At 39.0% G+C, this 26,595-nt stretch overlaps 1 protein-coding gene across 2 annotated transcripts; it reads left to right on the plus strand.

Moving 5' to 3' along the window:
* Nme5 (NME/NM23 family member 5) lies at positions 1–24,775 on the plus strand. Of its 2 annotated transcripts, XR_002393757.2 has the most exons (7): positions 1–59; positions 711–883; positions 12,388–12,593; positions 13,237–13,337; positions 15,870–15,988; positions 20,200–20,317; positions 24,514–24,647. XR_002393757.2 is itself a non-coding variant. In XM_004841801.3 (6 exons), the coding sequence occupies exons 2-6, from the start codon at positions 746–748 to the stop codon at positions 24,592–24,594; spliced, it is 645 nt and encodes a 214-aa protein (XP_004841858.1). In that variant the 5' UTR covers positions 1–59; positions 711–745; the 3' UTR covers positions 24,595–24,775. The 2 variants fall into 2 exon arrangements, 1 of the variants encoding a protein (XP_004841858.1); XM_004841801.3 differs by lacking the exon at positions 20,200–20,317 and having other exon boundaries at positions 24,514–24,775.
* The last annotated feature ends 1,820 nt before the right edge of the window (positions 24,776–26,595 follow it).

Below are 26,595 nucleotides of genomic sequence, written 5' to 3' on the forward strand. Positions count from 1 at the left end.
AAATTGGAGCTTCAAGTCTCCTAGCAACAAGTGGTGGAACTGGAAAGGCCGGCACCGAGGTGAGTGCCTTGGAGGACCATGCTGGAGAGTGCCGAAGGACCCGGGAACCCTGTTTTCCAGTCAGACTTTACACGCAGAGTGAACCTAGCGGGTCTCTTTACTAAGGCAGTTAACTGGGGCCACTCTGCTGTTGCTAGAGTGGTGTGCAGTGTTGCTAACCAGACCAGTCCCTCCTCTTTCTCTACTCTCCCTCCTACACAACCCTGCCCCCCCCCCCCGCCCCCAAGTTGCTGCTGGTATCAGGTCTCCCTTTGGTTCTGATCCTGTGAGCCTGGTCTCAAGAACTCAACTTGGGGACCGGGGATTTGGCGCAGTGGTGCCGCTGCCTGCCTAGAAAGGCAAGGTCCTGAGTTCGATCTCCCGTACAAAAAACAAAACACTCGAGCACAGGAGAAATCATTGAGACACTGCTCGTAGAAAAATATGTGGCAGCTTCTACTTTGATAAATTAATAAAATCTACCAACTAATACTGCTATTCATTCTTTCCTTTCCTTTCCTTCCTTCCTTCCTTTCGGTACTGAGGATCGAACTCGGGTCCTTGCGCTTGCAGAGCAGGCAGGGAAACCACTGAGCTAAATCCCTGGCCCAATACTGCTATTCTTAATCATAATTACGTTGAATTTGGGATGGGGAATGGTCTCATTGCAGTTCATATCTGTCAAGAAACTTAGATTGTACCTGGAATGGCCGAAATGGAGATATCAATGCCCCTGCCTCAAATCTATGTAGAAAAAACTCTGGCAATTATCAAACCCGATATTGTTGACAAAGAGGAGGAGATACAGGATATCATTCTCAGATCTGGATTCACCATTGTTCAGGTAACATGTAGAATTATCACACTGTTTTTAAATCTTTGCTCCTTCCTTTTAAAGTTGCTTATGTAAATGTGTGCTCCCATTTAGATCCTTAATGATAAGCATTAATTTTGGTTTATTTTCTAAAATAAAAGTTATATGTGGGTCGGGGATTTAGCCCAGTGGCATCGTGCCTGCCTTGCAAGCGCAAGGTCCTGTGTTCGATCCCTGATAACCCCCCCAAAAAAAGTTATATGTGATAGTTTTTGACACTTCAAAAAGGTATGAAATGAAGTTGGGTGTGGTGCTGCACACCTGTAATCCCAGCATGTTCGAGGCTGAGGCAGGAGGATTAGCTGTGAGTTTCAGGCAAGCCTGAACTAATAGCTGGGCTATATAATGAGTTCAAGGCCAGCCTGAACTACACAGGGAGACCCTGTCTCAAAAAAAAAAAAAGATAGGGCCGGGGATTTAGCTCAGTGGTTCTGGCGCCTGCAAGGTCCCAAGTTCGATCCCCGGTACCAAAAAAAAAGATATAAAATGAGAACTAAAATTGTTTCTGTCTTCACCTGCCCTTTCCACCCCAAGTCCCAGTCTCTAGAGAGAGGCAACCACTTTGCTCTTTCAGGAATTTTGTTTATAAACTTGTGTTCCTCATAAAATAGAGCTGTTCCCCCCGAAACCCTGTTTTAAAAGTCCCTTAGGTAGCATTCTAGATTGTTACATCTGAATCTATCTCATCCTAATTTAAACTTTTTTTTTTTATGAGACAGGGTCTCACTATGTAGTTCAGGTTGGGCTTGAGCTCATTATGTAGCCCAGGCTACCCTCAAACTCAAGCTGATCTTCCTGCCTCAGTCTCCCTAGTGCTGGCATTACAGGCATGTGCCAATATGCCTGGCCCAATCTCATCCTAACTTCTGAGAAATATTCTCCTGTACAATTTAATTACCTGATTTTTAAGATTTTATATACTTATTTTCTATTAGAGGACTTTTAGGCTGTTGATTTTTTTTGTTATAAACATTTAATGATTTAAGCCTTATATCTGCCCCACAGTGTGTAAACATTTTTATTTTAGAAGTTTGAAAATGAATATTAAAAAGTAAAGATTATCAAAACTAGGTATGGTAGCCCATGCTTGGAATCCCAGTTTTGGGGAGGCTGAGGCAGGAGGATCACCATGAATTTGAGACCAGCTTGAGCAACACAGTGAGATCCTGTCCCCAAAAAACAGACTGGGCATGATGGTGCACACCTGTAATCCCAGCACTTGGGAGGCTGAGGCAAGAGAATCACCACAACTTCCAGGCCAGCATGGCTTACATAGCAGATTCAAGACCAGCCTGAAGTACATAGCGAAATCCTGTCTTTAAAAAAGTATCAAATAGAATTGAATATTTTTAATTTTTCCTCTTTTGTATATTCTTATTTGACTTTTTAGTTTTTTATTCTCTTACATGGACACATGTCATATTGCCTAATCAGTGTTTTAAGATTAAAATAGAGAAAACTTATCAAGAAATATGTAATTTTAGTTGAGTGTTCAAGGATAGGTAGAGGCCTTGGGTAGGGATGGCACAAGACATTGTAAGGAAATATTTAATACAATTTAAAAATTCAAGTAATTAGGAAGTTTTTACTAACTTTGGCCAGGATTATAGACATGTGCCGCCATGCCTAAGTTTGCTTTGAATTTTTGAACCCTACATTATCCATTAACTTTAGAGAAAAAAAAATGAGTGCTTGCACAAGACTAATTCCAGCATTCTGGGAGACTGCGGCAGGAGGATGGCAAGTTGGAGCCTGGCCTGGGCAATTTGGTGACTTATCAAGACCCTGCCTCAAAATAAAAAACAAAACTAAACTAAAATAAAATAAAATAAAACAAAAGTGGGGGTAGCTCAGTGTAGAGGCCCTGGGTTCAGTCACCAAAAACATACACAGAAGGCGCTGGGGATGTTGCTCAGTGGTGCCGTGCCTGCCTGGCAAGTGTGAGGTCCAGAGTTCAATCCTCAGTACCAAAACCCAAAAAAACCACAGAAACCCTACTATTAATAATACATGTAATTGGGCTGGGGATTTAGCTCAGTGGTTTCGCCACCTGCTGCTCAAGTGCAAGGACCCAAGTTCGATCCCCAGTACCAAAAAAAAAAAAAAAATACATGTAATAATTAAGTAGCTAGTGTTAAATTAAAAATTAGTGTATATAACATTTTCCCTAATCAATAAATTGTAGACCAAAAGCAGCCATGGTGTGTTCTATGGGGCTGCTACTTTTTCTTAAATTGTGGTAAAATTTAAGATTTACCACTTTAATAAGCAGGGGTGGAGTTCAGTATCATAAAACACATTCACATTGTTGTGTGCTGTCACCACTGTCCATTTCTAGAACTTTTTCATCTCAGACACTGTATTCTTATTAAAAAATGACTCCTTCTTTCCCTTGGAAACCACTGTTCGGCTTTCTTTCTCTAGGAATGTGAGTTCAGCTATTTCATATAAGTGAAATCATATAATATTTGTCCTTTTGTACTGTATGTTGTAAAAATAGGCTTCACTAGAGTTGGGAATCCACTGAAAATGTTTTCTTGCCCATCTAGCGGAAACATTTGAAAACTGACACATCTTTTCAGTAGGTGGCAGTCTTTCCTTTGTTACAAACTATAAGTTCTCTTCCTAATAGTATTTGATTTCACTGCTTCTTTGTGTCAGCCTGATTTCAAAAATTTTCACCTGATTTAATTTTAAAGCAACCAGTGGAATCTTTGATTCAGTATTGAGTGAATTTAAAGATGAACCCTTAATTTTAAAAATTATGCTGCATCAGCTAGCATGCCTATGGAAGGTAGTGTCCTCTGCTTGTTAAGAGGCATGTGGCACAGGGGATGGTGGAAGGAGGTAGACTGGTGGGGCACAAGGGGTATCTGAGAGCTAGACCTCTTCCAGAGTGTGCTGTGGAATCCAGTGAAGCTCCATTACCATGGTGGGAGGGACTCAACCCCATGGCAGGCCTGGGAAGTAAACAGATTTCATTTTCAAGATGAAAAGCTCATCAGACTCACCTATGCTTTTACCTAACACTCCACAGGCCTCTGTGAATCCATCATCTCCTCCTGCAAATAATGTCGTTCACAAAAGCGAATTTATGAGTGCAACACTTAGATTTAGGAAAACAAAATTTTCACTTAATTTCTATTACAGAGTCATATACATCTTCAAGTAAAAAAATGAAAATGCCCAGACTTTTTGAAAGAAACCATCTTCAACACAGAAGTTTGTATTTATTTATTTTTGAGACAGGGTCTCGTTATGTAGGCTGGTTTTGAACTCACTATGTAGCCCAGGCTGGCCTTGAACTTGTGGTGGGCCTCCTGCCTCAGCCTCCTGAATGCTGAGATTACAGATGTGCACCATCACAAATTGCAATTTTATTTTTAAACGAAGGATTGAACCCAGGGTCTTTTTTTTTTTTTTTTTCATGTATTTATTGGCCATTTGTACTTCTTTTTTTTTTTTTTTTTTGGTATTAAATTCTTTAACCCAGCATCTTTTCACTGAACTATATCCCGACTTAAAAAAAATTTTTTTAAATTTTGAAACAGGGTCCTGCTAACTCTTTAAATTGCTGCCCCAAGTTTGTCTTCAATTTGCAATCCTTCTATCTTCTCCTAGAGTGCTGGTGTTTGCAATTTTTAGAATGTTTTAAACACATAGACAGTGAATCTGAAGAAAATACATATTGTAGGGGACAGGGGAAGGGCACGTTACCAGAACCTCTGCAGTGAGTCCTGGTCTCCTGCGAGCCACGGCAGCACACGGCGAATTACAGGAAAGGTAGAAAAATGAGACTGAGAAGAAGCTGAGCTTTGGGTCTGATCAGTGCTGCTCTGGGCAGCAAAGACAAAGCCCCCAGCTTACCACACCTTTTATTCAGTACATCGGGAGAAACAAATGTAACAAATGACTTGCAGAGAGTTCAATAGTTCACATTGGGATAAACAAGGTGTAACGGAAGGCTTGCAGAGAGTTCAGTACATCTCCGGCAAACAAGATGTTAATCAGTCCAAGAACAATGAGGAACTGAGCAGATGTTTGTTCTCCCAGGATGTTTCTTGTCCTGGAGAATCACAGCATCACTGGATCACTGAAGTCTCAGTTGTGACCGGAGGCCAAACTGGAGTTATTCTGTAGCTGGGCTGTAGGCAAGAAAACTAGGCTAACCAAATGATTTATCCCTAGAATTATGTAGCATTGCTCCCAACAACATATTTTAAGAATATCAATGCATGTGAGTCTAAATTATTTGACACTGGCTCACACATTGTTAAAAATTGATGAAGCAAGTTCAAGAGAAGGAAGATCTTTCTCAAAGACTGAAACTAATCAAAATGTACAGATCAAAAATTGACCTACCTCAGTTACAGTTGTTAATAAGAAATGGAGAAGTTGTAGCCAGTGGTTGCCTTACAAGTTGTAGTCATCTATGTCTGAAGAAAATAAGAAATTAAGCCTAATTTAATTAATAGGCTACTGTGTTAGATAATAAATTGCTATACTATAACAAATGAAGAATTTATAGATGTTTATAACTTTTTCTCCAGAATATCTTTTTAAAAATTTATTTTGCAGTGATGGAGATTGAACTCAGGGCCTTCAACTGAGCTACAACCCAAGTCCTTCTTAAAAATTTTTTTATTTTAAAATGAGGTCTCAACCAGTTGTTCCAGCTGGCCTCAAATGAGCAATCCTCTTGCCTCAGCCTCCTGGATAGCTGGAATTATAGGCATGGACCACTGGGCCCTGCTGAGATTTAATTTCTATACCCAGGAAGAAAACAAAAATGAGGCCGGAGATTTAGCTCAGTGGTTCCACTGCCTGCCTTGCAAGCACAAGCACAAGGACCCGAGTTTGATCCCCAGTACCAAAAAAAAAAAAAGAAAGAAAACAAAAATGAAAGCACCAGTGTACCTAAATAAATACTATCATGTTCTTTTCTTTTTTCTTTTTTTTTTTTTGTACTGGGGATTGAACCTAGGGCTCTGTGACAAGCTGTATCCCCTCCCCTTTTTTGTTCTTTGTTTTGAGGCAGAGTCTCACTAAATTGCTAGGTTGCCCAGGGCTGGATTTGAACTTGCAATCCTCCTAACATTAGCCTACCAGAGTGCTGGAATTACAGGCATGCACCACTGTGACTGGCTAGAATTACAATATTAGAACAGGTCTTAACACCTTTACAATAGTAACTGGTCCTTAAATGGTAAGAACGTTATATTTGCCCAACAGGGCCTGTTCATAGCAGTGCTGAACCACCTAGGTGAGCATGTTCCTAAACTTTCTACTCTAGGCAGTTTAGATCCCTAGCTACAAAACCAAACAGTTTTACCAAGTTTCTGAAACCTAAAAGAAATAAGTGTTTGCAAGAGGTAAGTCACTCATTGCCAGGCATGGTGGTGCACACCTATTATAATCCCAGTACCCTGGGATACTGAGACAGGAAAATTACAAATTCAAGTCCACCCAGGGCAATTTAGTAATTTAGTGAGAGCCTATCTCAAAATAAAATCAGAGCTAGGGGTGTAGTTCAGTGCAAAGGCCCTGGGTTGAATCCCCAGTACCACAAAAGAACAAAAAATCATGCCTGTAATCTCAGCACTCGAGAGGCTGAGGCAGGAGGATTGCTGCAAGTTTGAGGCCAGCCTGGGCTACACAGTGTGTTCAATGACCCTGTCTCAAAAAAAAAAAATTACTTGGGAAAATTTACATTGTCCTCTTGAGAAAATCTTATCCATTTTAGAAAGATGGATTTCTACCTTAATCATGAAGATTGTTTCATGAATTTGGAACAGGCAGGAATATATTGTTTGTTGATGCTGTTGTGCTATGGAGTGAAACAAAGGGCCTTGTCCATGCTAGGCAAGCACTCTGCCACAGAGCTATAACCTTAGCTCTGACATGAATTCTTTGGACAAAACCCTAGAAGTTCAAGAAACAAAAGCAAAATAGGGCTGGGGATTTAGCTCAGTGGTTCCACTGCCTGCCTTGCAAGCAGTAAGGTCCCGAGTTTGATTGCCAGTACCAAAAAAAAAAAAACACACACACAAAAGCAAAATAAATGAATGGGATGACATCAAATTAAATTTTTGCTCAGCAAAGGAAACAACAGAGTGAAGATACAGAGTAGGAGAAAATATTTGCAAACTATCCATCTGGTAAGGGGTTAATACCCAGAATATATGTGACCCAAAAGCTCAATAGCAACAAAACAAAACAAAAAACAAACAAAAAATAACTTCATTGTAAAAAGGGCAATAAATCTAGGCATAGTGGTGCATGCCCGTAATCGCAGCACTTGGACATCGGAGGCAGGATGAGTTTGAGGCCAGCCTGTTCTATATGGTGAGATCAAGGCAAGCCTGAACTGTATAGCAAGACCTTGTCTCAAAAATAAATGAATATAAAAATTTTTTTAAAATCTAGGCAATGTAGCATAGTGCAAAGGCCCTGGGTTTAATCTCTAGTACCAAATAAATAAATAAATAAAGCAATTGTTAATAGTCAAAGCCAACAAACCTGGCATAGTGGCACATGTCTGTAATCCCAGCACTTGGGAAGCTGAGAAGGATTGCAAATTTGGGGCCACCCTGGGCTACATAACTTCAAAGCTGGCCTGTACTATATAGCAAGACCATGTGTCACACACAAAAAATAAAATAAAAATTTTAAAAACGTAGAAGGGCAATAAATCTAAATATATAGTTCTCAAAAGACATGCAAATGGCCCACACGGTATGTAAAAAAATGTTTAACATCACTAATGTTGAGGGACATGCAGATCAAATTATCACCTCATTCTAGTAAGAATGGCCATGATCAAAAAGACAAAAGATGGGCTGAGAATGTAGCTCATAGGTATAGCACTTGTGCAGCCTACATGATGTCTGGGTTTGATACTCAATACCACCACTAAAAAACCCCCAAGATGACAAGTATGTAGAGAAAAGGGAGCCCTGCACACTACTGATGGGAATGTAGATCAGTGCAGCTATTTGAAATACAATATGGAAGTTCCTCAAAAAATTAAAAATAGAACTACCATTTTTTTTTTTTTTTGGTACCGGGGATCGAACTTGGGTCCTTGTGCTTGTGAGGCAGGTGGTGGAACCACTGAGCTAAATCCCTGGCTAGAACTCCCATTTTGATGTAGCACTCCCAATACGGGGTATAGATCCCAGCCCTTTTTATTTTTTAAACTTTTCTTCTGTGGTACTGGTGCATGTGTACAACATGGAATACTATTCAGCCATAAAAAGTGATGGGGAGAGGTTGATCAATGGACATTAGGAGTAAGAAATTCTGGTGTGAGCAGTGTGAAGAGACAATCCACAATGTGGGAAAAAATCTTCACCTGCTCTTCCTCAGACAAAGGTCTACTATCTAGAATCTATAAACAACTTAAAAAGATCAGACCTCCCAAATTTAAAGACCCAATCCAAAAATGGGCATCTGAAATGAACAGACGTTTCTCAGACAAAGAAGTAGAAATAGCAAATAAATACATGAAAAAATGTTCAACGTCACTGGTCATTTGAGAGATGCAAATGAAAACAACGCTGAGATTCCACCTCACTCCAGAAAGAATGGCTGCTATCATGAAATCAACCAATAACAAATGCTGGTGGGGCTGTGGGGAAAGAGGAACCCTGCTCCACTGCTGGTGGGAGTGTAGACTGGTGCAAGCACTGTGGAAATCAGTTTGGAGATACCTCAAAGAACTAGGACTGGAAATCCCATTTGACCCCGCTATTCCACTGCTGGGGATCTTCCCCAAAGGATTCAAAGAATCATACCACAGTGATATATGTGCACCCATGTTCATAGCAGCACAGTTTGTAATAGCTAAAACTTGGAAACAGCCCAAATGCCCATCAACTGGAGACTGGATAAAGAAAATGTGGTTTTTTAATAAAATGGAGTACTACTCAGCCATAAAAAATGAGAAATTAGAGACATTTATAGCTAAATGGATGCACATTGAGGCGATACTCTTAAGTGAAATAAATAGGACACAGATGTGTAAATACTGAATAGTTTCTCTGGTGTGAGAAACTGAAAGTGTAAATAAGGACTAAATGTATAATAGGTGATGTGAAATAGGAAGAAAAGGGGCAAAGGGGAAGGAAGTGGGAGGGCTAGGGGAAAGGATAGAAGGGAATGGGATTAATATGAGAAAATGGAAAAATAGGAACAAAATTTTTGTAAATAGGGAGGGCTGGAGGGGTTGAAGGGAGGGCTGGGCAAGGGTGAAAAACAAGAACCAAGAGAGACTATGTAAAGGTGCAAATTTCCAATGATGAATGTCATTATATTGTATACCTAAAATGTACCAATGATTAGAATGAATAATCGATAATGTAAAATAGGAAGAAAAGGTCCAAAGGGGTAGGGGTAGTGGGAGGCACAGGGGAAAGGAAAGAAGGGAAAGGAAAAAATGCTGAGAAATGGAAAAAATGGAAATAAAGTCTTTGTGAATAGGGAAGGGTGGAGGGCATGAAGGGAGGGCTAGGAATGGGGAAAAAATAAGAACCAAGATGCATTATATAAAGGTACTATTCCCAATGAGAAATGTAATTGTGTTGTATACCCACAATGTACCAATAAAAGAATTTAATACAAAAAAAAAATTCTGGTGTGCTATTATACATTATTATTATTATTTTTTTTTTTTTGGTACGGGGGATCAAACTCAGGACCTTGTGCTTGCGAGGCAGCCGGCGGAACCACTGAGCTCAATCCCCAGCCCTTATTATACATTATTGATAGTAGGCTATCAGTAATGATGATGGACTATATATTTTATTTTTTGGTTTTTTTAGGTTTTTTGAGATGGGGTCTTGCTGTGTAGTCCAGGCTGGTTTTGAACTCACTGTGTAGTCCAGGCTGGCCTTGAACTCATGGCAATCCTCTTGTCTCAGCCTCCCAAGTACTGGGATTACAGGCATGTGACACCACACCTGGCTGGACTGTATATTTTAAAAAGATAGAAGAGGGCCGGGGATTTAGTTTGGTGGTTTCCGCCGCCTGCTGCACAAGCGCAGGGACCCGAGTTCGATCTCCAGTACCAAAAAACAAAAAAAAAATAAAAATAAAAAAAAATAAAAAGATAGACGAAATGGGCCGGGCATTTAGCTCAGTGGTGCCGCCACCTGCCTTGCAAGTGTAAGGTCCCAAGTTCAGTCCCTGGTACCAAAAGGAAAAAAAAACACCAAAAAGATAGAAAAGAGTTGAATGTTTTTACCATAAAGATATAATAAATATTTGAGGAGATAAATATGTTTAACTGATTTAAACACTGAGCAATGTATACCTGTATTGAAATATCACATGGTACCCCATCAATATGTACAATTTTTATGTGACTGTGTATTAGTTTAAAAATAAAATTAGAGCCAAGTGTGGTGGTGTATGCCTGTAACCACAGGACTCTGGGTGGCTGAGGCAGGAGGATTGCAAGTTTGAGCCTGGGCAATTTATTGATTTCATGAGTCTGGGGATATGGCTCAGTGCAAAGACCCTGGGTTCAATCCCTAGTACCACCAAAGGCTGGAAGGAACAAAAGGAAGAAGGGAGGAAGAGATGAAATGAAAGGCTGGAGCTGGAGCTCAGTGGTCGTGTGCTTGCCTAGCATGGGCAAGGCTCTAAGTTCCATCCCCACCACCATACACTCACATAAATTTAAGTTTTAGCAAATCATCACTCTTTGCCTAGTGACATCCTTATTGTACTTTTGTTCTGTTTCTGAGAGAGATGATGTTGCTATATTGCCCAGGCTGGTCCTGAGCTGAGCTTAAGTGACCCTGCCTCAGCCTCCTAATAGTGGGACTATGTGCATGCCCCATTGCATCTACTAATTTCTGTCAAGGTCACAGTGAATCAGCACACTTATGGCAGAGCCAGAATAAAGAATACAAACATTCAAGTGAAAAACTTTTTTTTGTGGTACTGGGGATCGTACTCAGGACCTTGCGCTTACAAGGCAGATGCAGTCCCACTGAGCTAAATCCCTGGCCCTGAAAAACATTCTTGATGCATCACTGCACTGTGTCTTATTTCTAAGTGCCAGCTATAGGGCCAGCTCCCAAAATAATGTAGGAACATTTCACAATGAATAGGAAAATAACACAGATAGGGAAAGATTGAACTTCAAATATTCTGAAGTCCAGTTTGTTTCTTTAATGTATATGAAGTACACATTAACAAACTCCTGCTGATTGGAGCTTTACTTTAAGAAAGAATTGTGAGCTGGGCATGGTAGAACATGCCTTAATCCCAGCACTCTGGAGGTTAAGGCAGGAGGATCACCATGAGTTCAAGGCAGGCTTGGGCTGCAAAGCGAGACCCTGTCTCATAAAAACCAAAACCAAAACGAAACAAAAAAAGGAATTTTGAACTAGGCACTATAGCCCACACCTGTAATCCCAACTACTTGAGAGGCTGAGGCAGAAAGATTGCAAGATTGAGGCCAGCCTGGGGAACTCAGCCAGACACTGTTTCAAAATGAAAATAAAAGAGGACCGGGGATGTAGCTTAGTGGTACAGTGCTTGCCTAGCATATGCAAGGCCCTGGGTTCAATCCCCAATACTACTAAAAATAAGGGACAAATTTGTTGTTAGCAAACTATATACTGAGGGAAGCTGCAAATTGGTATTTTTTTTAATTTTCCAAAAAGTATAATATTCTAAATTAAAATTAGCATAGCTTATTGTTGACACAGTGTGATCAAGACTTCTGATCTTGAGGTGTTGGATTATCCTAGTGATTTTCTCATGACTTTTGATTTGCTTTAGTTGTGTTAATGTTCACCAGATGTACACCAAATTAAACTGATAATGCAATTTCTGGCATCACTTGCTTTTTATCCAAAGCAAAATGACTTGGTTCTGTACTTAGTTCAAATCCTATTCATTTACAGAGGCAAAGATGGCTTTGCAAAATTTAATATGTATTTAAGCAGCTACAAAAATTAATTTCTGGACTATTAGGTTGGCTCTTTTCTATTTCTGGTGCAATCATTGTGGAAGCAACTATGTTCTGAGTCTTACAGATCTCTCTGTTGCTTAGTTTGTTCTGCCCACCGGTTCTCCTCCCTGTCTCCCACTGTCTCACAGCATTTTCTTTTTTCTTTTTGCTCAGTTCCTTGTAATCTTTAGCGGTGGAAGCGGTATCTTTATTAGGATAAACAATTCGTTTAGAGCCTGGTGTGATAGTGTACACCTGTAATCCCAGCCCTGGAGGCTGAGGCAGGTAAATTCAAGGTCTAAACTAACAGGGAGATTTGTCTCAAAAAACAAAAACAAAAAAATACTTTTGTTATGTTATTTCAGCATATATTATCATATCCTTCTTAATATAAAGATAAACCTTGTTTGTAATCAAATTGGTACTAATTTCAAGTTATTAAATGACTTTAATGAGGAATTATTGAATTGTCACTTTAAATGCTTTTGTTGACTTTGTATTTTTGTAGAGAAGAAAACTACGTCTCAGCCCTGAGCACTGCAGTAACTTTTATGTGGAACAGTATGGGAAAATGTTTTTCCCAAATTTAACAGCTTACATGAGTTCTGGACCACTGGTTGCCATGATATTAGCTAGACACAATGCCATCTCTTACTGGAAAGAACTTTTGGGACCAAGTAATAGTTTGGTAGCTAAGGAGACACACCCAGACAGGTAACTTTCCTGGATTGGGGAAATTAAATCCATTTGTGAAAATGAAAAAAAAAATCTGATTTCATCATAATGATTGTTTTCTTTCATTTGGAAGTTTCCTTAAATCAACTTTTCTTTGGGTTAGAGGGAGGTACCTTTATATTTTAACCATTTCAATGTCTGTCATAATATCAAATACCAAGCCTCAGGGAAAGTCAGATTTGTGGTTGATTAGCCTTATTCTTTTCTCATCTTTGACTTAAACTGCCACTGAAGAAACACTTTTTTTTTTTTAGTGGTAGAATTGGAATGGTGCTTTAAAAGAATATTGGAAATACAAATTTTCAGTGATCACTAATGTCTAAAAACAAGACATTAAATTCTTACACTTTTGAATATAAATTGCTTTTTCACTTCTCACAAAACACCACCCCCTTTTCACCCAAAGAACTCCTATTATTCCTCCTGCAGAGTTAAATGCATTTGACCCTCATTTAGATCTCTCCATGGAAGCTTACGTTCAAAACAGATTGAAGCCTCTGTAAAGCCTCTGTACGTGAGAAGTGATAATGCTTTTGTAAAATTCCTAAGTCGCATGCCCTCATATAAAGTAAGAAAAGGATGTCAGGTTGGATGGGGATCATCATCTCTAATTCACTTCTAGTCTAAGGGCAATTTATGGCACAGACGACCTCAGGAATGCACTGCACGGGAGTAAAGACTTTGCTGCAGCAGAAAGAGAAATTCGTTTCATGTTTCCTAAAGGTAAGTTCAGGATGACTAATTTGTGACCAGCATCTCCTCATTGTTTGCTTTTTCTTTTATTTTGAAGATGTGGCTGGGAAAGAAAATAACAGTTTTCCTTGTCATATATTAATTTATTAAAAACTTGAAGCCACAAATGGGAAATTCAGCATATTCCTCAGAATTAGGGTTAAGGTTTTTTCAATGTAGTTAAGATTGACTTTCAACTCCCTATGTAGCTCAGGCTGGCCCTGAGCTATTCCCCTAGCCATTTTTTCCCCCAGCCTTTTTATTTTTTATTTTGAGACAAGTTCTTCTAACTTGCCCAGGCTGACCTTGACCTTGACCTTCTGATCCTCCTGCCTCAGCCTTTAGAGTAGTTTGAGTTCCAGGCATGAGGCACCACCCCTGCTCCTCCCTAACCCAATTCTGTTTTCCTTAAAAACAAGTCAAGTGTAGGGCTGGGGATTTAGCTCAGTGGTGCTACTGCCTGCCTCACAAGCCCAAGGTCCCAAGTTCAATTCCTGGTACCAAAGAGGAAAAAAAACAAACCTAAAAAACAAGTCAAATGTGGTGGTGCAGGCCTGTAATTCTAGCACTTAGGAGGTTGAGGCAGGAAAAGTGCTGCAAGTTCCAGACCAGCCTGAATTATATAGCAAGACCCTATCTCAAAAGGACAAAACAAAGCAAAACAAAACTTTAATAGGAAAACTTGGTTCTGGTGTTTTGTAACACAATAGGTTAGCTATAGTTTACAATAATATTTCAAAATAACTAGAGGAGTCTAAAGATTCCCAACACATAGAAATAATAAATATATTTTTTAACTTTTTAATTTTACTTTTTTTTTGCTTAAATTCTTTTATTGGTACATTGTAGGTATACAATACGTTTACATTTATCATTGGTTGCTTGTACCTGTACATGATGTATATTGGTTCTTATTTTTCCCCCATTCCCTGTGCTCCCTTCCCTATTTACAAAGACTTTGTTTCCATTTTTTCCTTTTCTCATAATTTTTCCTTTCCCTTCTTTCCTTTCCCCTTCCCCTCCCACTTCCCCTTCCCCTTTGGACCTTTTCTTCCTATTTCAAACTATCAATTATTCATTTTAATCATTTTAGTCCTTATTTACACTTTCAGTTTCTCACACCAGAGAAACTATTCGGTATTTATACATGTGTGTCCTATTTATTTCACTTAAGAGCATGTCCTCAGTATGCATCCATTTAGCTATAAATGTCTCTAGTTTGTCATTCTTTATGGTGGAGTAGTACTCCATTTTATAAAAAAACCACATCTTCTTTATCCAGTTTCTAGTTGATGTATCCAGTTATTGTACTCTACCCCATAAATTTGTACAAATAGTGCATGTCAACTAAAAAACAATATAGAAGGCATTTATATAAAATTCTAGGGAACTGTAGTGTCAGAAGGCCAATCAATAAACTGGTGTGTTGGGCTGGGGATTTAGCTCAGTGGTTCCACCATCTGCCTGACAAGCTCAAGGACCTGAGTTCGATCCCCGGTACCAAAAATAAATAAAAAATAAATAAATAAACTGGTGTGTCAAACATCTATGGTCCCAGTAGCTTAGGAGGCTGTGACAAGAGGGTCACTTGGGCTCAGAAATCTGAGAACAGCCTGCGTAACACAGTGAGACCCTATCTCAAAATGAATGAGAATTTTTTGTTTTTCTGGGTTTTTTTGAGACAAGGTCTCGCTGTGTAGTTCAGGCTGGCCTTGATCTCACAGCAGTACTCCTGCCTCAGCCTCTCAAGTGCCAGGGTTACAGTTGTGCACTACCATGCCTGGCTTGAATGATTATTGTTTATTTAAAAATTTGGGTGTGGTGGTATATGCCTATGATCACCACACTCTGAGAAGTTGAGGCAGAAGGATTGCAAATTTGACCAGTTAGTGAGACCCTGTCTCAAGATAAAAAAAATTATTTAATTATTTATTTATTTATTTATTTTTTGGTACCGGGGATGGAACTTGGGTCTTTGCGCTTGCTCAGCAGGTGGCGAAACCACTGAGCTAAATCCCCGGCCAAAAAAATTTTTTTTAAAGGTCAAATTTTTTTTTTAAAAGGAGGCTAGGGCTGGGGATTTAGCACAGTGGCACCTGCCTGGCAAGCGCAAGGTTCTGAGTTTGATCCCCAGTACCAAAAAAAAAAGAGGCCAAAAGTGTTGCTTGGTGTGAAGGCTTTGGGTTCAATCCCCAGTTGAAAAAAAAAAAAAAAAAGTTAATCAGTAGTTGACTAAGGGAGGGGTTAGAGAGAGATGAACCGCACAGGGGCAGTTGGTGAGGGTTGCTGGGTAGTTGTTCTATATCTTGGTTGTAATGGTGGTTACATGATCGCATATAATTACCAAAATTCACCGAAAACCTTAAAATGTGTGAATTTTATTGTATAAAAATAAAGAGAAAAAAGTTAAAAAAAAAAGTTATCTTTTATGTATTACAAGCTCTTTAAGGCATCCTTTTTAATGACATAACCATATTTTATCGCTTAATATTTCCTTTAATGAGAATGTACTTGTATTTGTAGTGATTATTGAGCCCATTCCAATTGGACAAGCTGCTAAGGATTATTTAAATTTATATATAACACCAACTCTGCTTGAAGGACTCACAGAGCTTTGTAAGCAAAAACCAACGGATCCTTTTGTAAGAAATCTTTTTATTCTCACTAAAGAATACTGTCTGTAGTTTTTATGTTTAAAACATGTTTTTGAAATAATACATATTGGGAACCTTTTAAAAATAAGCATTTTCCAAAAACAATAACAACAACAAAAATAAAATAAAAATAAGCATTTTTATTTGTTTTTTTTGGTACTGGGGATCAAACTTGGGACCTTGATCTTGCAAGGCAAGTGGTGGAATCAATGAGCTAAATCCCCGGCCCCTAAAATAAGCATTTTTAGAAATATATATATATAATATTCCAATACTTATAAATAACTATTGATTACTTATGTTTATCATAATATCTAATTTTTAAAAATAGAACAAGCCAGGTGTGGTAGTGCACACCTGTAATCCCAGCAGCACAGGGGAGACTAAAGCAGGAGGATCACCATGAGTTCAAGGTCAGCCTGAACTACATAATAAGACCCCGTCTCAAAATAAAAAACAACAGCTAGATGGGCATAGTGGGGCATACTTGAAATTCTAGCAGGGCTGAGGGAAGAAGACTGCCAATCTGGGCCTAGCCAGAGCAACTTAGTGACTTAGTCAGACCCTGGCTCAAAATAAAAAACAAAAAAGATCTGGGTATGTAGCTCAGTGTGAAGACCCTGTGTTAAATCTCCAGTACTGAAAAATAGTAATGGTGGTGGTGGTAGTAGTAGTAGTAGTAGTAGTAGTGATGATGGTAATAATAATAATAATAATAATAATAATAATAATAATAATAAACAACTGTAGAACTATTTAGCTCAGAGTGGTGGTGCATGCCTGTAATTATAGCATTCTGTTTTGTTTTGTTTTTTGGTAGTGGGGATGGAACTCAGGACCTTGTGCTTGCGGCAGGCATGGTGCCACAGAGTTAAATCCCTGGCCCTGTAATTAAGCATTCTGGAGGCTGAGGCAGGAGGATTGAGAGTTCGAGGCCAGCCTGGAGTACATAGTGAATTTAAGGTCAGCCTGGCCAACATAGCAAGACCCCATTTTAACAAAAATTCCTTATTAAAAAATTTCTTGCTGGGTATAGTGGCACATGCCTGTAATCCCAGCACTTGGGAGGCTGAGGCAGGAGGATAACTGAGTTCGAGGCCAGCCTAGGCTACATAGTGAGTTCAGGGCCAGCCTGAACTACAAAGGGAGAGACCCTGACTCAAAAAAAAAAAATTTCTTATCATAGTGTCTCTTGCATAATAAGTGCTCAAAATTAGTATGACTATACTGTATATAGGTATGTTTCATCAATATTGCTATATTTGAATATATATTTTGTAGAGAATATTTTAATAGTTGCATATATCTTATATTCCTGCTTTTACTCTTTAACAGTACTGGGTATTGAACCTATGTCATTTGCATTAAGCTACATTCCCGGCTGGGGATTTAGCTTAGTGGTTATGCCGCCTGTCTTACAAGCACAAGAATCCGAGTTTTATCCCTGGTACCAAAAAAAAAAAAAGCTACATTCCCAGCCCTTTTTTTTTTGGTACCGGGGATCAAACTCGGGTCTGTATGCTTGTACAGCAGGTGGTGAAACCACTGAGCTAAATCCCCGGCCCTCCCAGCCCATTTTATTTATTTGTTTGTTTGTTTACTTACTTTGTAGTACTAGGGATTGAACCCAGAGCTTTTTACACTGAGTTATATCCCCCAATTCCTTTTCATTTTTTATTTTGAGACAGGATCTCACTACATTGCTAAGTTACCCAGGTTGGGTTTAAACTTTTAATCTTCCTGCCTCAGCCTCCTGGAATGCTAGGATTACAGGCTTCCACCACCACAGTTTGTTTAAATTTGCCATTTTAACCATTTTTAAGTAAACAATTCAGTGACATCAATTATATTCACAATGTTGTACAACCATTACCACTGCATATTTCCAAATTCTTTTCATTGCCCCAGATAGAAATCTCTGAACCATTAAGCAATTACTCTCTATTCCTTCTTTCTCTCAACTCTTAATTTCTATCTCTATGAATTGGCCTTTTCTAGATACTTCACATAAGTAGATTTATAAAGTGTTTTATTCTTTTATGTCTTGGTTATTTCACTTAGCATAATGTTTTCAAGTTTCATCCATGCTGGGTGGTGTGGTGGTGCACACCTGTTATCCCAGCACTCAGGAGGCTGAGGCAGGAAGATCACTGTGAGTTCAAGGCCAGCCTGAGCTACACAGTGAGCTCAAGGCCAGCCTCCACTACAGAGTGAGACCCTGTCTCAAAAAACCAAAACCAAAATCAAAACCAAAACCAAAACTGAAGCAAAACAAAAAATCAAGTTTCATCCATTTTAAGCATATATCAGATTTTCATATTTTATAGCTAAATAATTATATTCCATTCCATGTATATATCACATTTTGTGTATCCATTCACCTGTTGATGGCATGTGGGTTGTTTCTATCTACTAATTATTGTCCATAAAATTACAGTTCAAGTTATCCTTGAACTCATTATGTAGCCCAAGCTGGCCTCAAACTCAGTGTAATCTTCCTGCCTCAGCCTCCTAAATGCTGGGATTAAAGGTGTGTGCAGGGCTGGGGATTTAACTCAGTGGTGCTGCTGCTTGCCTCCCAAGTGGAATGTCCTGAGTTTGATCCCACACCCAGCTAGTTCTAATGTTCAGTTCCTTTGAGTATATACCTAATAGTGCAATTGCTGGCTATGTGTTGCAGCATACACTTATAACCCCAGCACACTTCCAGTCTGAGAAAGGAGGATTGAAAATTGGAGCCCAGGTTGGGGATTTAGCTCAGTGGTTCCAGCACCTGCCTCACAAGCACAAGGTCCTGAGTTCAATCCCCTCTACCAAAAAAAAGAAAAGAAAATTGGAGCCCAGGGCCAGGGATTTAGCTCAGTGCTTCTGACGCCTGCCTCACAAGCGCAAGGACCCGAGTTTGATCCCCAGTACCAAAAAAACCAAAAATTTGTAAATTTTGGGGCCAGGGATTTAACTCAGTGGTCCTGGCGCCTGCCTGGCAAGCGCAAAGACCTGAGTTCGATCCCTGGTACCCCCCAAAAAGAAAAAAAACAAAACCCTCCAATTTAAAGGGAAGTCACTAAGTAAAATGAGAATGGATATGTATAGATAGAAAATTAGAGCCCAGCTTGGCCAACTTGAGTAACTGAGTGAGACCCTGTCTTAGGGGTGAGAGGTGGCACTGAGGATGTAGCTTAGTGTAAAGGCCTTGGGTTTAATCCCTAGTACTGGAGAAAGAGAGAGAGAGAGAGAGAGAGAGAGAGAGAGAGAGAGAGAGAGAGAGGTGGAGATGAAAGTAGAGGTAGAGAGAGAATATGAATAATTGCTCTGTCATATTGTAATTCTATTTCATTTTTTGAAGAACCGCCAAACTCTTTTCCAAACTGCAGCTGCACCATTTTACATTCTCACTAGCCAGTGTAGAAGAGTTTCAATTTCTCTAAATCCTGGACAATACTTGTTCTTTTCTGTTTTGTGTGTTTGGATTTGCATTTCTCTAATGACTAATGGTGTTGAGCATCTTTTCATGAGTTATTGTCCATTTGTTTATCTTCTTTGAAGAAATGTCCATTCAAGTCCTTTGCCTATTTTTCAATTGTCTTTTTGTTGAGTTACAATTCTTTATATTTGTAGATATTAAACACTTATCAGATATGTCATTGGCTCCCATTCTGTAGGTTTTCTTTCTTTTTTTTTTTTTTGGTACTAGGGATTGAACTTGGGACCTCGTGCTTGGAAGACAGGTGGCAGAACCACTGAGCTAAATCCCTGGCAAAACTTTTGTTTATTTATTTGTTTATTTTTGTGGTACCAGGGATTGAACTCAGGTCCTTGTGCTTGTGAGGCAGGTGGTAGAACCACTGAGCTAAATCCCCAGCTCTTTTTCTTTTTTTTTTTTCTGAGACAGTGTCTTGCTATGCTGGCTTTGAACTCATGTAGCCCAAGCTGGCCTCACATTTGTGGTTATCCTGCTGCCTCAGTCTCCTGAGTGCTGAGATTACAGGCATGTGCCCCCATGTTTGCCACTTTTCACTTTCTTTATAATACTCTTTGATATACAAGTTTTAAAATTTTTTTATAAAAACCAGTTTATCAATTTTTTTCTTTTGTCTTGTGCTTTTGATATTAAATCTAAGATTCTATTGCCAAATCCAAGATTATTAAGATTTACTCCTATGTTTTAAGATTTTAATAATTTTACCTCTTACTTTTAGGTCATTGGCTCATTTTGAGTTAACCTTGTATATGGTGCAAGATAAAAGCGCAACTTTATTCTTTTTCGTATGGAAATCCAATTGCCCCAGTACTATTCTTTCTCCATGAATGTACTTGGTACGTTGTCAAAAATAAATTGGCCTGGGCGGGGGATTTAGCTCAGTGGTTCTACCGCCTGCCTCACAAGGGCAAGGTCCCGAGTTCGATCCCTGGTACCAATAAATAAATAAGCAAGCCAGCCCGGCATGGTGGTGCATTCTTGTAATCCTAGCACTTGGGAGGCTGAGGCAGGAGGATTGTCACAAGTTTGAGGCTAGCCTGAACTACATAGTGAGTTCAAGGCCAGCCTGAACTGCATAGAGAGACGCTGTTTCAAAAAAAAAAAAAAATTAGCCAAACCAGACATGGTGGCACATGCCTATAATCCCAGCCACTCAGGAGGCTGAGGGGCAAAGATAGCAAGTAGAGACCAGCCTAGAAAATTTAGTGGGAGACCCTGTCTCAAAATAAATTTTAAAATGCTGGAGATGTGGCTCACTGGGAGTAACTACCTACCATGTGCAAGGCCCTAGATTCAGTCCCCAGGGAAAAAAATAATTAAATAAATAAATTTGCCTTAAATGTATGGTTTTATTTCTGAAAATTGTTATATAAAGTAATTAGTTAAAATCATCCTTATACCTAGCACATACAAGGCCCTGGGTTCAGTCTCTAGCACTGCAAAATAAAAACAATATCATTCCTTGGTTCTAATCATTCTCATTATACCAAATAATTATTTATATAATTATACCTCTTTATACTGAGCTGTGAATTAATTATGCATATTGATATTCATATGTGCTAAGAAAATTTATAACTAAATTTCTATGTCATCTTAAACTTAAAAAAAAATGGTTAACTCTCTGTTCTATCCCACATGTCTAATATTTATTCTTATACCAGTACCAAACTGTCAATTACTGTAGCTTTGTAGGATTTGAAATTGGGAAGTACAAGATCCCCAATTTTGCAGCAGGTGTGGTAGCACATGTCTGTAATCCCAGGACTCTAGAGGCTGAGGCAGAAGGATTGCCACAAGTTTGAGGCCAGCCTGGGGTATGTAGTGAGTTCAAGGCCAGCCTGAACTGCATAGCAAGACCCCCATGTCAAAAACCCCAAAAAATCGAGTTTTGGTTTTTTTATTTTTTTAGGAGATTGATTCTCATGCTGTTGTCTAGGCTGGTCTCAAAATCCTGCTGCAGCCACCCAAGAATCTGGGACTACAATTGTGTGCCAATTTTGTTCTTTGCTGTGATTGTTTTGACTATTCAGAGCCCCTCCCAATTCCATAGGATTTCAGGATTGGCTTTTGCACGGGGCGCGGGGGGGGGGGGGGGGGGGGGGGGAATAAAGGCTGTTGGAAATTTGCTAGGGACTGGATTAAATCTCTGCATTGCTTTGGCTAAAATTGACATGTTTTTGTTTGTTTGTTTTTGTTTTGAGACAAGGTCTTGCTATGTAGCTCATCCTGGCCTTGAATATACTAGGTAGCCCAGGCTGGCCTCAAACTCATGGCAATTCTCCTGCCTCAACCTCCCAAGTGCTGGGATTACAGGCATGCCTGGTTTAACATATAGTATTAAGTTTTCATATCCATGAACATAGAATACCTGTCCATTTTTTTAAGTCTTAAAATTTCTTTCAGCTATGCTTTAGAATTTTCAATGTAAAGATTTTTTACCTCCTTGGTTAAATTTATTCCTACTTACCTAATTTTGGGGGGGGGGGGAGGTACCAGGGATTGAACTCAGGACCTTGCACTTGTGAGGCAAGCATGGTGCTCCTGAGCAAAATCCCAGCCCTCCTACTTACCTATTTTTTATGTTATTAAAAGTGGAAGTAATTTCTTAATTTCCTTTTTAAGTTATCATTACTGATATAGAAACACAACTGGTTTTTGTATGTTAATCTTTTTTTCCCTCAGCTCTGGGGATTAAATCCAGGGCCTTGTGCATGCTAGAAAAGCATTCTACCACTGAGCTACATCCCCAGTCCTTTTTATTTTTACTTTTAAAAGTTATTTAATTTTTTTGCAGTACTGGAGATTGAACCTAGGGGTTTCACACTGAGCTACATCCCCAGCCCTTTTTAATTTTTTCACCATTTAATCTTTTTCTTTTGGTACCGGGGATCAAACTCAGGACCTTGGGTTTTCGAGGCAGACAGCGGAACCACTGAGCTAATTTAATCTTTTTTTGTTGAAGCAAAACATTTATTAGTACATTTTAGATATGCATAATGATCACATTCATCATAGGGAATTTGTTCCAGTAAATGATATATCTTCCTTCTTCTTTTTTCCCCCCTGTTTATGTACAAAAATTTGTTTCCATTTTTTTCCTTTTTTTTCTTGTCTTTCCTTTTCTTTCCCTCTCACCCCTCCCTTGTTCCCCTTTTCATTTCAACATTTTCTTCCCATTTCCCATTGTCTGCTGTACATTTTAGTCCTTATTTCCGATTTGTTTCTCACACCAGAGAAACAATATGGTATTTAAACATATGTGTTTAATTTATTTCACTTAAGAGTATGGTCTCAAGATCCACTCATTTGGCTATAAATGTCTTAAGCTCATCCTTCTTTATGGCAGAGCAGTACTCCATTGTATTTTAAAAAAAAAACATTTTTTTTTTTTTTTTGGTACCGGGGATCAAACGCGGGTCCTTGCCCTCGCGAGGCAGGCAGCGGAACCACTGAGCTAAATCCCCAGCCCTTTCTTTTCTTTTTTTTTTTTTAGCCCTATATTTTCTTTATCCATTCACCAGTTGATGGGTATTTGGGCTGCTTCCAAGATTTAGCTATTACAAATTGTGCTCCTATAAACATCACTGTGGTATGATGCTTTTAATTCTTTCAGGAAGATACCAAGAAGGGGAATAGCTGGGTCAAATGGAAGCTCTCATTTTAGTTTTTGAGGGATTTCCATACTGATTTCCACAGTGATTGCACTAGTCTACACTCCCACCAACAGTGGAGAAAGGTTCCTTTTCTCGATAACAGCCATTCTTTCTGGAGTGAAATGGAATGTCAGCATTGTTTTAATTTGCATCTCTTGAATGACCAGTGTTGCTGAACCTTTTTTCATATTTATTGACTCTTTCTACTTCTTTATCTGACAAGTATCTATTCATTTCAGATTTTTGAATTGGAGCCCTTTTTTATTTTGAGACAGAGTTTCACTAAGTCACTGAGTTACCCAGGCTGGGCCTGAATTTGCAATCCTTCTGTCTCAGCCTTCACAGTGCTGTGATTACAGGACTGTGTCACCAAGCCTAATTTAAGTGTTAATCTTGGATGGAACTTGGGACCTTGAGCTTGCAAGTCAGGTGACGGAACCACTAAGCTAAATCCCCGGCCCTGTAACCTACAATTTTGATTTATTGTAGCTTCATTGACTCTTTTCTTCCCACGGTATTGGAATTCAAATCCTGGACCTAGCACATAAGCATGTGCTCTTACCGCTGTGCTATATCCCCAGACCTATTAGCTTTCTGGTCAATTGTTTGGGGTTTTAAAAATTGAGGGGTTAGGGATTTAGCTCAGTGGTTCTGCTGCTTGCCTCATAAGTGCAAGGTCCCGAGTTAGATCCCCAGTACCAAAAAAAAAAATTAATTGATTGTACTAGAGATTGAACCTAGGGTCATCACATTGAGATACATACTGGCCCCTTTAAATTTTTTTATTTTGAAACAGAGCCTTACTAAGTTGCTGAATTGCTGAGGTTAGGCTCAGATCTGTGATGCTCCTGCCTCAGCCTCCCAAGTGCTGGGATTACAAACATGTGCCACAATGCCTGGCTTTGTGTTTTTTATTTATAGGATCATACCATCTATTTGTGGCCAGAGATAGTTTTACTTCTTCCTCTCCAATTTTGATGTATACTTAACAATTTTGCATAATATAAATTGTAGTAGTTCAATTTTAATGGTCATTTTCTTATTATGTGTGTGTGTGTGTGTGTGTGTGTGTGTGTACATGCTTGTGTGTATTTGTGGTACTGGAGATTAAACCCAGGGCTTTTGCACTGAGCCGTATCCCTAGCCCTTTTTTATTTTGAGACAAGGTCTTACTAAGTCACTAAATTTGCCCAGCTGGACTTAAATTTGTGATCCTCTTGCCTCAGCCTCCCAGAGTGCTGGGATTACAGGTGTGAAGCACCAATCATTTTCTTAAAGTGATTTTGAAAACTGTTTAAGTTTCTAATTGATAAGATATATATTGAAAGGAAATATTTAAATGTTTATTAACTTAAGATTTTTTCTTTTTTCCATAGATTTGGCTAGCTGATTGGCTGCTGAAAAATAATCCCAACAAACCTAAACTTTATCATCATCAAATTGGCAAAGAGTTCTAGCCTCTGCCAAAGAATAGGTCATGAGTTATCTTACTGCAATGCATGATGACCTGGATTTGATTAAGGGTTTAAGTAACTATATGTGAAATAAATTATTTCTTAAAAATAAATGTTAAAGGAATAACCATTCTATATAACAGATAACATTATCTAGGGTAAAATATGGACTTAGTGTACAAACTTAACAATGATGTAATATTTTGGAGAGTAGTGGTGCATGCCTAAAATCCTGGGATCCTGGGAGGCTGAGACAAGAGGATCAAAAGTTCAACCCCACCCTGGGCAATTTAGTGTCTTAGCAAGTCCTTATCTCACAATAAAAAATTAAAAATGAGCCGGGGATTTAGCTCAGTGGTTCCACCGCCTGCCTCACAAGTGGAAGGACCTGAGTTTGATCCCTGGTACCAAAAAAAAAAAAATTAAAAATGAGCTGGGCTTATAGCTTAGTGTGAAGTTCCTAGGTGTAATCCTCAATACCAAAAAGAAAAAAGCAATGATGTAACATTAAAAGAAGATAGATGTAAGATGGTGCTAGATCATTATTTTTTAATTTAAGAAGACATGAAAATGTTATAAACTTGACCAAGTATATATCCCATATCTACATGCATAATTAATGCATCAATTCAGACAGTCTAGTTAAAAGGTTTAATTATATAAAGGTTTAATTATATAAGTAATTATGTGATGAAATGGAAATGTTTAGAACCAGAGAATGATTTTAATCACCCACATAACTATTTTCTCAACATCAATAAGTATCCTTAGGAGTGACCAACCAGGGGCTGGGATTTAGCTCAGTGGTTCTGCTGCCTGCCTCGCAAGTGCGAGGCCTCAATTTTGATCCCTGGTACCAAAAAAAAAAAAAAGAGTGACCAACCAGAGCTGGGCATAAGCCAGGGATTGTGGTGCACACCTGTAATCCCGGCACTAGGGAGGCTGAGGCAGGAGGATCACCGTGAGTTCAAGGCCAGCCTGGACTACATAGTGAGTTCAAGACCAACCTAAAATACATAGTGAAAGCCTGTCTTAAAAAAAAAAAAGGCCAGCTTGCAAGCGCAAGGTCCTGAGTTCGATCCCTGGTACCAAAAAAAAAAAAAAAAAAGCCAGGGGTTTAGCTCAGTGGCACCATGCCTGCCTCAAAAGTGCAGGGTCCTGAGTTCAGTCTGCAGTACCAAAGAAAAAGAGTGTCATCCCAATAGGATAACAAACTCATACTTTTTTTACCTGGGACTTTCCTGGTAGTATCCCAAATGCCCTGCATCCTTGTACCTCCTCTGTCCTGGGCAGAATAGAATAATTGATCACCTTCCCAAATAGTCCTTAAATTAGTATTTCCTAATTATTTTTTATGATATTAGTTTGAAAAATTAAATTCTCAGTTCTTAAAGTAACTTTAATATACTTAAAAGCTTACAAGCTTTATATTAAAACTATTTTTATTAAAAATTAAACTCGTCATAGTGGCACACCATAGTGTAATCCTAACTATTCTAAGGCTGAGACAGGAGGATTGCACTTTAAGCTGGGAACATTAGCGAGACCCTGTCTGGAAATGAAATTTTGAAAAGGATCTCAGTGGTAGAGCACTTGTTTAGCATGTATGTGGCCCTGTGCTCCATCTTTAGTGCTGCCAAAAAACCCCGTTATTGTCATACACAGAACGTACTGATGAGGATGGACTGTTCTAATTAAAAGATACTAAACAGACATCTTAACTAAATGCCATGAATCTTTTTTTTTTTGGTACCAGAGATCGAACTTGGGTCCTTGTGCTTTTGAGGCAGGCAGCAGAACCACTGAGCTAAATCCCCGCCCCCAGTGCCATGAATCTTGATAGGGTTATGATTTTTAAAAATATGTATGAGCTGAAGGTAGAGTGCAGTACTACCCAGAACTAGGAAAACAAAACAAAACCTATAAAAGACTTTTGGAAGTCAATTAAGGAGATTTAGATATAGACTAAATATTAGATGATATTAGAGAATAATTGCTAATTTT

Source organism: Heterocephalus glaber, unplaced genomic scaffold, assembly GCF_053883595.1.
Source record: "Heterocephalus glaber isolate CG9 unplaced genomic scaffold, H.glaber_assembly_v1.0 deba00001465, whole genome shotgun sequence".
NCBI lineage: Eukaryota > Metazoa > Chordata > Mammalia > Rodentia > Bathyergidae > Heterocephalus > Heterocephalus glaber.

Coding starts and splice junctions, on each gene's coding strand:
- Nme5 (XM_004841801.3), top strand. CDS start 746: ATGGCCGAAATGGAGATATCAATGCCCCTGCCTCAAATCTATGTAGAA. Junction 13,338..15,869: donor TCGTTTCATGTTTCCTAAAG/GTAAGTTCAGGA, acceptor TTGTATTTGTAG/TGATTATTGAGCCCATTCCA. Junction 15,989..24,513: donor AAAAACCAACGGATCCTTTT/GTAAGAAATCTT, acceptor TTTTTTCCATAG/ATTTGGCTAGCTGATTGGCT.